Raw genomic sequence first — 12,584 nt, forward strand, 5'->3', positions numbered from 1 at the left:
ACAGGAACAGGGCAGGATCCTGGAGGCACAAGCTGATGCAGAGGCCATAAAGGGGTGCTGCTTACTGGCTTATTCCTCATAGCTTGCTCAGCCTGCTTTCTTATAGAACCCAAGACTATCAGCCCAAGGATGACACTACCCACAATGGACTGGACTCTCCCCATCAATCACTAATTTAAAAAATGTCCTATAGGCCTACCTACAACCCAGTCTTATAGAGACCATTTTCTTAATTGAAGTCCCCTCCTCTCAGATGACTTTAGCTTGTGTCAAGTTGACATAAAACTATCCAGCATAATTTCTGTGATTAATGTATGGCAGTGTGTGGGAGACTTGAGTGTAGCAAGGGCAACATTAGGTAAAGCACATGGAGGCTCTTAATAAAAAATGGCACATGAAAGCTATAATCCAGAATAGCACACCAGTATATGGGGAGTGAATAGGATGCTATTTCAACCAAATTGGAATCCTAAAGAGGAAAGTTGTTTTAACTTCATCTTTCATGTGTTTAAAGAAAATGAGTGGCCATAAGCTATAATCAGTTCATCATCATTCATTTCATGACTACATGTGTTCACTGTAGTCTGGAAATTGATTGTTAATAGCCCCTTTGTTTTAGTTAGGATTTCTAGTGCTGTGAAGAGACACCATTACCATGACAATTTTTATAAAGAAAACATTTAGTTGGGTATCGCTTACAGTTTCAGAGGTTTAGTCATTATCATCATGACGAGAAGCATGGCAGCATGCGGACAACCATGGTGCTGGAGAAGGAACTGAGAGTTCTGCATCTTGATCCACAGGCCACAGAAGATTGTGTGCCACCCTGGGAGTAGCTTGAGCATATGAGACTTCAAAATGCACTTCTTCTAACAAGGGGCTGGCTATACCTCCTAATACTGCAACTTCCTGTGGGCCAAGTGTTCAAACATTTGAGTCTATGGGAGCCATAATTATGCAAACCATCACACCCCTGTATTACTTATCTCATTGCTGTGTTAAAACATCCTGACAAAAAGCAGTTGACAGGAGGAAGGGTTTGTTTTGGTTCACAGTTCAAGGGTACAGTCCTCATGGCAGGGAAAGCATGGCAGGAGGAGCTTGAGGTGTCTGGTCACATGGCATCCACAGTCTGAAAGCAGAGAGAGGTGAATGCTGGTGCTCCACTTGCTTTCTCCTTTTTATTTAGTCCAGGATCCCTGCCCACAATTAAAATGGGTCTTCCCACCTCAGTTAACCTAAACAAGAAAATCCCTGATAGGCACATCAGAGGCTTGTCTCCTAAGTAATTGTAGATCTTGCTAAGTTGACCTCAGTATTATCCATCATGCCCACCATGTAGTGAGGTGCCCTATCCTCTCTAGATATAGAGGAATTCTTTTCTACTTACCCCTCAAATATCAGAAGGTATACTGCAGAGTTGGTCCAGACCTTGAAAGCATTAGTTCCCTGCTCTTGGCTCCACTATCAAGCATCCTTAAGCTACCTTAATGGGCTGCTTTCTTGCCCCAGTGAAGACAAGGACCCACTGCTCCTTGACATATGCCAGTGGGAAAACAGAAGCAGAAACTGAGGTTAATGGGAGGTGTGGGGGTAGGGCACACAGGAAGAGATCCAAAGTACAGGATCAGTGAGTTAAATTTTTCCATGTTGCTAAGTGGGCTATTAACAACTATGCAAGTTCCAGCTGTGACCATAGGAATGTCTGATTTGGGGGTACTAATGATGAAATACAATTTTTAATATTAAAGCTTGATGTTCTATTTGAAAAATTGTTGTCTTTCCCCTAACTCCTTAAATGGCTAAAAATATTGGCAAAATACAATAAAAACTGTCATATGAGGTCAGGCATGGTGGCACATCCTCTTAATCTCAACACTTGAGAGACAGAGACAGGAGGATCTCTATTTATGGCTTGTTGGTCTACATCCAGGCCATTCAGGGCTATACAGTGAAAGTCTATCTCCAAATAAATAAATGAATAAGTAAAATTTGTTAAATTTTGTCATGTGAAATGCTGATTTTCCAACCAGATCTTTATCACACATAAGACCACCTTCCCTTGTTCGAGATGCTGTTATGCCTCAGGCTACAACAGTGCCTGGCGCCAGGCGGTGGTGGCGCACGCCTTTAATCCCAGCACTCGGGAGGCAGAGGCAGGCGGATCTCTGTGAGTTCGAGACCAGCCTGGTCTACAAGAGCTAGTTCCAGGACAGGCTCCAAAACCACAGAGAAACCCTGTCTCGAAAAACCAAAAAAAAAAAAAAAAAAAAAACAGTGCCTGGCATAACAGGTGTACTGTTTATGTCAATTAAAATTTGTCATTCTAGAATTATTTCAGAGAAATCTAAGATCATAAAAGAAAGATACTACTGTAAAATTCAAGTACGACAAAGAAGTCAGAAGTATTTTCTGAATGTATTATACTTTTTAAATAGAAAATTCAACTTAGTTTTATCTTCTCTTTTATCTATTTATATGATAACTAAGACCCTTTCTAGATAATATTTTTCTACTTCTATTACTGTAACAAGTAACTTGAGGCAAGCTGCTTCATAAGGAAAAGAGCATTATTTTGACCGTTAGTTCTACAGATACAAGGTCCAAGGGCTCATCTGGTGATGGCCTTTTTGAGGTCAGAGTCCCAGTGTGGTGCAGAGAATCTCCCATGGCAAAAAGTAAGGAGCTTGAGTGTCCATGTTTCTAGAATATTTTCACAGGCATGCCTTATAGTACTCTAGTCTGGATTATCTCAGAAATAATTGCTTGTTGCATTAGCTATGTGAAGGAAAGCTTACCATCTTTGCCTTTGTTTGTCTGACCTATAATGTTTGACCCAGGAGTTCAACCTCAGCCTTTTGGCTCCTTGCTTAAGCCTTGGCATGAGTGAGATTGCTACTGGCCAGAAGAGTCACCTTTTTGAAGCAGCCCGTGGGGTGACTCTGGACCGGGTGACCAGTGTTGTTCAGCAGCTTCCTGCTGTCCATCAAGTCTTCCAGCCTTTTCTGCCTATAGAGCCCACAGCCTACTGGAGCAAGTTGAATGATCTACTTGGTAATTTAAATATGGTTTCCTTAGATGTTTCTCTCTCTATGTGTCTCTGTCTCTCTGTCTGTCTGTCTCTCTCTCTCTGGGGTGATGGGATGGTGGTAGCAAAATGTGCAAGCCAGAGGGAGGCAGGGTCTCTCACTGAAGCTAGAGCTGCCATCTCTACTAGATTCACTGACCAACAGGCCTTTGGTGTCTGGCTGTCTCAGCCGAGGTTACAGGTGCATATCCACCTAGGTTTAATGTGAGTGCCAGGATTCCAAACTCAAGTCCTCATGCTGTGCAGCATACACTTTATCTACTGAACCATCTTCTCAACCCAAGTTATCTTAAATTTTTTAATTATTTTATGTGTATTGGTGTTTTATCTGCATATATGTCTGCATCACATTCATGCAGTGCCTGCCCATGGAGCCAGAAGTTGGCATCAGATCTCATGGGACTGGAGTTACAGGTGGTTGTGAGCCACTATGTGGCAGCTGGGGATTGAACATAGGCCAATGAAGAGCAGCCAATACTCTCAACTGCTGAGCTATGTCTCTAATCCCAGGTTATCATAGTTTTTTTTTTTTTTTTTTTTTTTGTTTTGTTTTGTTTTGTTTTTTCGAGACAGGGTTTCTCTGTGGTTTTGGAGCCTGTCCTGGAACTAGCTCTTGTAGACCAGGCTGGTCTCGAACTCACAGAGATCTGCCTGCCTCTGCCTCCCGAGTGCTGGGATTAAAGGCGTGCGCCACCACCGCCCGGCGTTATCATAGTTTTAAAAAGTATTTCAGATACAGCACGGTGCTTCGCCCCAAGCACATATATAGTCAGGGCTGTTGTTCTAAAACACTGGAAGGCTGACATAAATAACTGAGAAACTGCACCAAATTCTTACTCTAAAATGTCTTTGTTACTACTACTCTTGGACCTAGATAATCAGGTTCTAAGCCCTTCAGGAATACTGGCTTAGACTCAGGGCAAACCAGATTCAGACTGTATGTAGCACATATGGGTGGGCATGTACAAATCTGCTTTCTTGGTGTTAGTATCCTCAAATCCACATAGCCATGTGAAGCTTATGGAAGGGAAGGGCCTATGCTCACAGTCCAAGTCACTCATGCCAGTCTCATGTTTCAGGTGATGCTGCATCATACCAGTCTCTGACCACACTTGCCCGTGCCCTGGCACAATACCTGGTGGTGGTCTCCAAAGTGCCTGCTCATTTGCACCTTCCCCCTGACAAGGAGGGGGACATAGTGAAGTTTATGGTAATGACACTTGAGGTAAGAGCAGCCCTGAAATACTGTCTCTGTGAGGATAGGCTATGTGAGTAGCACTAAGATGAAAGCCAACAGCTGACTGGGTGTGGTAGTGCACACCTATTAGCCCAGCTACTTTGAAGGTAGAGGCTGGAGAATTGTGGGTTCCCAGCTTTTAAGGATGTGCCTGGGTACAGAGCTAGAGCCTGTTTCAATAAACCTTAGGCAGGAAGAGAATGCCTATTGTCAAAGTCTAATTCCTGACTTTACTGAGTCTTTCACCCTCACCACAATACCCACAGCGAACCAGGGAGGTCTGTAAGACATCCTCTTGTCCCAGTACTACAATCCTAAGGTGGATCCTAATTAAAATCTAGGCAGTGTTATGTTTTAAGTTGGGCAATAACTTAGGCATCTCACCCCCGGAAAATTGAACACTTGGCCCCTCAAAGTATGTATACACAAGCTCTGTAGTTTTGTTACCTTGCCATATGACTACTAGAAAATAGCTTCAACCTGTGCAAGAGCTGTGCGCCCATCCTGAGCAAGAGTTGACTCATTACACTAAAAAAAGAAAGTTTCCTGAGGAAGTGTGGTACAGAGGCACGAGCTGAATCAGGCTGAGTTAGGTAGTCTTAGCTTGTCTTAGCCCAGTGGAGACTGGAAAGCAAGTGTATGTGTTAAGTACTGGGTGGCAGCTCCTAGTCATACCCTGAACCTCACAGGCAATGTCATGGTGCTTGGTTCCCACAACAACGCCAAAGGATGAACTCTCTGTTCCCATTTTACACATAGGGAAGGAAGCTCAGAGAGGTTCAGAGACTTGCTAGAAGTCACTAGTCATAAATACTCCAAACACAGCTTTGTGACTGAGATTTAAACAGATCCTATTTGGAAATCCTATGTTACAGGAGCCCTAGAGAAAAGCCTCTGCCTGGAGGCTGTGTGGCTCAGGACAAGTTCTCTAGGTCCCCAGGGTTCTAAAGGATAAAGATATCTGGGGTGTTGAGTACTCTAACAGAGGGAAAGCTGGAACTTTGGGGTATAGGTGGATCAGGACTGAATATTAAGAAACCTAGGAATGACAACCTAGAAATCTGGGTCAAAACCATTTTTCTAGAAGGAAGTTGGCTGATCTCTTGGCCTCTCCATCTTTTCATGGTCTTCCATAACTTTTAATGGCACTGTTCTCTAGAGATGCAGGAGACACAGAATACTGGGTGAGCATTCTAACAGTGCTTCCCTTTAGGCCCTGTCATGGCATTTGATCCATGAGCAGATCCCACTGAGTCTGGACCTCCAAGCCGGGCTAGACTGCTGCTGCCTGGCACTACAGGTGCCTGGCCTCTGGGGGCTGCTGTCCTCCCCAGAGTATGTGACCCATGCCTGCTCCCTTATCCACTGCGTGCGATTCATCCTGGAAGCCAGTAAGTACTTGTCTATGAATAACTTTGTCTTCACAAAGCTAACCTGGTAATCAACAATACATATTTATCATGAATACTTTTTCTTCTTGTCTCCTATTTCCCAAGAACCAGTTAGGACTTGGAGTGGAATGGATGAATTATAGGTGCTGCCTTTAGAAGGTCCCATCTTTCCACCCCCAGACCTTGATATTACACTGGAACTTAACACGAATTTACTTTTCTAGTTATTTTGTTTAGAGTTTGGAGTTCCAGCTTTTAAAAAATACTTTTTAAGTTTTATCCCTTTGATCTTTAGTCTTAGTTGGCTATTTGATGTTCTTAGTCCTGAATGATTATAAGATTAATAAGATTACATTCAATAGATGGCTTCTGTTAGAGTTGAAGTGTGTGCTTGCATGCTGCATTGTAATGCTAATGTGTTGTAAAATAAAAGGGATTCATTCTTTTCAAGGAACAGTGTCCTCAACAAGGGTCATTAGCTAAAAATTTTTAAAAATTGGACATTATAGTTTACATGTTAGAGGATGTTTTGAAGTTTTATGTTTTCAAATTAAACATTATAGAGTGGTGTTTTGATCTTTCATTGTTTAAATTGTTTTCATCTGTGCATTTGTAGTCAACTTGGAAGCAAAGATCCAGGGATTAATTTTAAAACTAAGCTTCTTAGTCATAGTGATGCTTTTAACAGTACTGGCTGGTAAATAGTCTGATAAAAACTCTCAGAGTGGAGATGGCACTGAAATGTGGAAGCACAAGTCTTTGTGTATTCATGATTATCCAAAGCACTGATGCCTGCATTTAGTGTTATCCAGTGCTTTTAGTTTTACTGAGATTGTCTCTAGAAATCTAGCCTTAAGTTGATATAGCTGTCTTTGCAAGTTTTATGAGGCTGCACAGGTTTGGAGACTTGAGTAGAAAGAAGGGTTAAAGTGTATGTTCTGCTGTGATTTCAGTTGCAGTGCAGCCTGGGGACCAGCTTCTTGGTCCAGAAAGCAGGTCAGATACTCCAAGGGCTATCAGAAAGGAAGAAGGAGACTCAAACATACAAAGTAAGTCATAGGACCTCCCTACTCTTTTCCCCCTTCTGTGTTTCTTTGGGGCCTTCAATCATTCACAAAAGAAACTTGTGAAGTGGGACTCTGAACTCTACGAAACCCTCTAGAGCTCATTCAGAGGATTGAGGTTTTCTGACGATGGATGCATACATATTCCTGTTTTTGTGTGCCCTGTTTTTCCGGTGGAGACTCCCTCTCCCCTTGGACGAACTTGGTTCACCCTACATCCTTCCTCACAGCCTGAATTTGCACCTCTTTTCTGGGAAGCCCCCATCTTAGTCCTCAGTACTTAGCACATGACTCCTATTTGAGGATGAAAATATGTTTTTCTTGTCTGTGTTCCCAAAATTGCTCCTTGGCCTGTTGTAAGTGTACATTAAATTTTGAATAAATAACTCAAAACACTAAGGAATTTGAAGTTAGTGCAGATACTCACGTAGTATACTGTAACCTTAATGACTGTTTCAGATATCTCTTTTGGTGGCATTTGGTGACTTGTTTTGTGACAGGATATTACTCTGTAGCCCAGGCTGGCAGTGAATTCATGACCTTCCTGCCTCAACCTCCTAAGTGGTAGATGCTATTACATGGAAAAAAATTACTGAAATCACCATCATTTAAAACTGTTCTGAACTTAGGCACCACATTGTCTTTTTCTGATCTTCCTTATTGCTTCTAGGGTAGTTGTGGCAAGACAGAGCACATTTCACCAACTGAATTCTTGCCTCTTAACTAGGCTTCTAGAACGTTTTTGGTTCCTTGACCCTAGAGGCTCAAATAGTAGGAATGCAACCTACAGCTGCAGCCCTTCTCACACAGGTGGGAAAGCAGGCACCATTGAATGTTTATCTTTCCTAGGGTCACCAGGAGCCTCCGCCCTGCTCTATTGCTCCAGAAATAGGTGTAGAGAAATGCCTAGTCACAGCCCAGCATTGTGACATGAGCCTGTCTGTAATTGCAGCACTAAGGAGGCCAAAGTAGGAGGGTCATGAATTTGGGTTGAGCTGAGAGAAACCATTTTAAAAGATGGAGATACTTGGGCTGGAGAGATGGCTCAGTGGTTAAGAGCTTTGCCTGCTCTTCCAGAGGACCTGGGTTAAATTCCCAGCAACCACATGGTAGCTCCTAACTATCTGTAACTCTACTCCCATGGGATCTGGCACTTTCCTCTGGCTTCCTTGGGCAATGCATGCATGTGGTGCAGGCATACATGCAGAAAACATCTTCACACATAAAATTAAACAAAAAAAGTACTAACTGGAGGTGACTTAAAAAACTTAATAAAACCCGAGTTACTTCTTCTGACCAGAATCTCATTAACTGACCTCAAGAGAGTTACAGATGAGCATAATTATATAGGCTTAATGAAGTCATCTCCTGCCACTGGGCCAACCTGCCCACTCTCATGATGGTGGGCATTTGCCTTAGTGCTTCACATGGCTTGATTTTCTTACCTGATCTTATCCTTCCTAGTTGATGCTACTTGAAGTTAGTCTAATATGCATCATTCTTTTAGCTAGGGGCTTAATTCCTTAAGTTTAATAAGGATCCTTTTTCTATACTAGGAAGTTGCCTAAATTGTTGAATCTCATGGGCAAGGGTAACTATCTGTCCATTTTACTACTTGTTTAGGAACAAGTGGTTTTCTAATTCCATGCTATATTGAGATTCAGGAAATATGAACAGACCCTGCCTTAAACTCTGACAGGACAGTTTGGTAGCTCTGGAATTTTCATCATCACTCTGCCTCTAAAATTTCCACCCAAGGCTGAAACTCAGGTTCAAGACTATTACTGTATTCCCCACAGAAATTGTAAGAATTGCTGGTTTTGGATGCATACCAGGTGGGCTTATATGAGCAGCCAACAGTCTTGGTAGACTGAACAGGGGTTGGTAGGCTTGATCCTCTCTTCTCCATGGGTGTACAGAGGAAGGGTAGCAGAGTTGCAGTGTGTTCTGACAGAGTCTGCCCTCTTGATCACCATTGTCTATGTAGATCCCAGTTATATCACTTCGGCCTGCGAGATGGTGGCAGAGATGGTGGAATCCCTGCAGTCAGTGCTGGCCTTGGGCCACAAAAGGAACAGTACCCTGCCTTCATTCCTCACGGCAGTGCTTAAGAATATTGTCATCAGTCTGGCGCGTCTCCCTCTGGTCAACAGCTATACGCGTGTGCCCCCTCTGGTAAGTCATTGCTGAAATAGGATAGGTGGTATTTACTAGCAGCCTTGGGGTGGGGTGATCCTAAGACTGAAGTGGAATATTTTGGGGAAGATTCAGGAGAAGGGGGACAGAGTACTGGAATGCAGACCTTTGATTCTAATTTTTTTTTGGGGGGGGTAGGATCTTGCTCAATTTGATATGTAACCAGGGCTGACCTCAAACTTGAGATCCTCTTCTCTATTTCCCTAATGCTAGAATTAGCTAAAGGCATTCATGCCCACTTATCGCACAATCTTTATTGCTGTAACCCTCTCTGTGGTAGTTCCAGCATTTTGCATGTGGGTAGTTGTGACACCTGTATTGTCCCCTGAGCATTCTGTGTAGTGATTATTAGCAAAAATACTGGGTTTTCAAAAATGAACTAAAGTACTAACCTTCATTTCCACTGATGTGTTCATGTTGGATGTGATTCTGAAGTGATTAGACTAATTAATGGTAAACCAGGAATTTTACTCTTCAATTATTTTCTTTAAAAGGTGTCACTTTTGAAGATTTCATACAAAGCTGGGCATAGTAGTGTGTGGGGAAAAAAACAAAACAATTTCTGAGTTTTAGGCCAGCCTGGTCTACATTGTTCCAGTATAGCCAGAGCTACATAATGAGAGACTATATCAGAGAGAAAGAAAGATTGATTCTTAAATTTAGGGACAAAGCACTATTGTGGGCTTTCTCTTGAAATTTTCTTTGCATATCAGCGTAAAATAGACAGACTCTTGGTTCAGCAGGAACTTAGTATGGGAAAAGGGTTAACAGCAGCTATGCTGACCTAAGTCTGCTGAAATACCACACTAGACATATCCTTTCCTACAAAAATCTTCAACAAGAAAACAAAGCTGGCTCATAGCTGACTTAAGCCAGAACACAAAACCAGGCCCAAGGGAAAAGTACTTTTTTTCTTCTTAGAATAGGGCATGTGCCTGCTGCTGGGCCACAGTCTCTGCATGTGTGTGTTCGCATGTAAGATCCTGGAAAAGTTCACATTTAGAAAGTGACAGTCATTGGTTCTTAGAGTTGCAGAGGCCCATTTTGAGTACTGTGGCTTCACTGTGCTGGAAGTACTTACAGAAAAGAGCTGGCGACATTGGGAAGAGCACAATAGAAATCCAGGAGATCATCCAACATTGCTGCATGGGCTTTAGCCCTGGGCAGGAAGCACTCTTTGTGGAGACTGTGCAGGAAGGCAGTATAGAGGTCATAGAAGGCTATAGGGGATCTGCCTACATAGGTCATGTGCTATAGGTAAAACTCCATCAAGTGCTTTTAATCTGCTCCCTTGAATGCCCTGGGTACAAAGGCAACTGTAGCAAGCATTGCAGAACCTCCCCTGGGCATGTCCCAGAGACTTTTATGCTTGTATAAGAGATTTATAGAAGGCTTTCCTATGATAAAGAGAGCTTGGTTGTAGGAATCTGGGGAGGCTCCATTAGGTCCTCATGGCTTCACTGAGGCACATAGCTGAGCTGGCAAGATGGTCTTGCTACTGGAATAATATAGGATGTGCCTCAGGGTTTCGTTTTGTGCATGGTGCTTGTCCAGATATCTAATGGCAGAACTCAACTTGTCAGAATTGATAGAATGAACAGTAGGGTTGGCCTTGTGCCTGACTGCCAACGCATATTTATACACGAGACTGAACTTCATTAGTGTTTGCCTTTTTTCTAACACACATTAATGTTTATGGGCACCAGCATTTCCCACAAGGAATATAGCTTGTGTACAGCCAGTCTGAGGGTGTAACAAGAAGAGGATTGGTTTTGGGAAGGCAGAACAGAGTGGTGGGAGTCAAGCTTGGGCTTAAAGGTTCTAGGCAAAGGTGTGGGAACCTTTTGTGGAAAAGCACTGGCTCTGGAAAAGCCTGTGTGAGTAGTGAGGGGAGTGCAGCTGGCTCAGTGGGGAGACTAGTTGAGATGGGGTCTTGTTTTCCTAGTGGCTTCTCCATCCAGTTGTTACTCTCTTTTCCTCTTCTCAGGTATGGAAACTTGGGTGGTCACCCAAACCTGGAGGGGATTTCGGCACAGTGTTCCCTGAGATCCCTGTAGAATTCCTCCAGGAGAAGGAGATCCTCAAGGAGTTCATCTATCGCATCAACACCCTAGGTACCCCACAATCCTCCTCAATCCCCATATACCACACACATGCCCGCAGCTCCAGGGTAGGGCCATCTGGAAAGGTTCTGGGATAATGGGAACGGAACAAACCTTCACACATTTCACAGCACATATGGAATTATGATAAGAAAATAGACCTAGGTACACATAGACGAGGCAGTGTGTGTGGTTGCATATCAGGCTTTTTGAACAAAGATACACATGTAAGAAGCCAGATCCTGTCTTCATATTCAGACTAAACTGTACAAGTGGGCTGGGAATATGGCTCACTCTGTAGTGTTTGCCTAGCACCAATGAAGACCAGAGTTCAGTCTCCAGGGCTACAACAACAAACTGTAAGTAGTGGAAGTGATTTCCTCTGTCTGCTACTTTGACCTCGTGTTCTTACTTAGGGTCATTTTTCTCCTATGTGAAATGTGCAACTTGGGGAACATGGCAGGCTAAGTGTCACAGGAGCCAGGGTGGTAGAATGAGGGAAGATAGATTTGGCCAGACAGCCCCACTCATCCCTTGGCTGAACAGTGTGGAACCCTCAGTAATATGGCCCATAAAATGGGTACTGTGTCCAGTTGATGTGTTTGCTACAGATGTGAACATGAAGAATATACTTAGTGTCTTAGCAGCAGCATGAGTAGTTCTCCTGTCGGGCTTTTTCTCTGCTTTCTGAAGTACAATCTAAATCCCCCCCTCCTGCCTTTTTTTTCTGAATGAGGGTGTGTCTTAGCCACTGTTCTATTACTGTGAAAAGATACCATGAACAAGGCAACTCTTATGAAAAAAAGCATTTAGTTGGAGGCTTGCATTCAGTTTCAGTAGGTTAGTTCATTATTATCATGGTGGGAAGTAGACAGGCATGTTGCTAGAGCAATAGCTGAGAGCTTTATATCTTGATCCACAAACAGCAGGCAGAGAGAGAGAGAGATATACAGGGCCTGGTGTGAGCTTTTCAAACCTCATCGTCTTCTCACAGTGGCATACATCCTCCAACAAGGCCTCATCTCCTAACCCTTCTCAAACAGTTTATCAACTGGGGGCTAAATATGCAAATAAGGGGACCAAACTCTTTCAAACCACCACAGGGTGTGATTGGGTAGTGTGATTATAATCTTCATAGCCTTCCCCTGCTGGGGTATTTCCTGGAAGAGCCCAGGTACCTGATCCACTGTCTGATCCATGTTAGTACCTTAGGCTTCTTCAAGTTTTCTTATTCAGATTTCAGCAGCCTGCCTCAGTTTCCTATGTCCATAAATTAAACAGTTTATCACTGTCCCCAGTAACTTCTGAGTAGGAATCAGGCAACTCTCATGAGTTTCTGTTACTTTAATAAACACCATGACCAAAAGCAACATGGGGAAGAAAGGTTTATTTCTCCTGATAGCACAAGGTCTATCCCTGAAGGAAGCCAGGACAGGAACCTAAAGGCAGAAACAGGAGTAGAAGCCATGGAGGAATGCTGCTTACCAGCTTGCTCACCAGGGCTTT

General features: G+C 43.2%; 1 protein-coding gene across 1 annotated transcript in view; it reads left to right on the top strand.

Moving 5' to 3' along the window:
* The window catches only part of Htt (huntingtin), a 153,146-nt gene that overhangs the window by 119,577 nt on the left and 20,985 nt on the right, over positions 1 to 12,584 (top strand). Inside the window, exons 48-53 of the mRNA XM_057772523.1 lie at positions 2,841 to 3,054; positions 4,168 to 4,313; positions 5,539 to 5,716; positions 6,670 to 6,765; positions 8,768 to 8,955; positions 10,964 to 11,090. Coding sequence (XP_057628506.1) covers positions 2,841 to 3,054; positions 4,168 to 4,313; positions 5,539 to 5,716; positions 6,670 to 6,765; positions 8,768 to 8,955; positions 10,964 to 11,090 — 949 coding nt within the window. The remainder of the gene's footprint in view (positions 1 to 2,840; positions 3,055 to 4,167; positions 4,314 to 5,538; positions 5,717 to 6,669; positions 6,766 to 8,767; positions 8,956 to 10,963; positions 11,091 to 12,584) is intronic.

The sequence above is a fragment of the Chionomys nivalis genome, chromosome 6 (assembly GCF_950005125.1).
Source record: "Chionomys nivalis chromosome 6, mChiNiv1.1, whole genome shotgun sequence".
NCBI classification, from domain to species: domain Eukaryota; kingdom Metazoa; phylum Chordata; class Mammalia; order Rodentia; family Cricetidae; genus Chionomys; species Chionomys nivalis.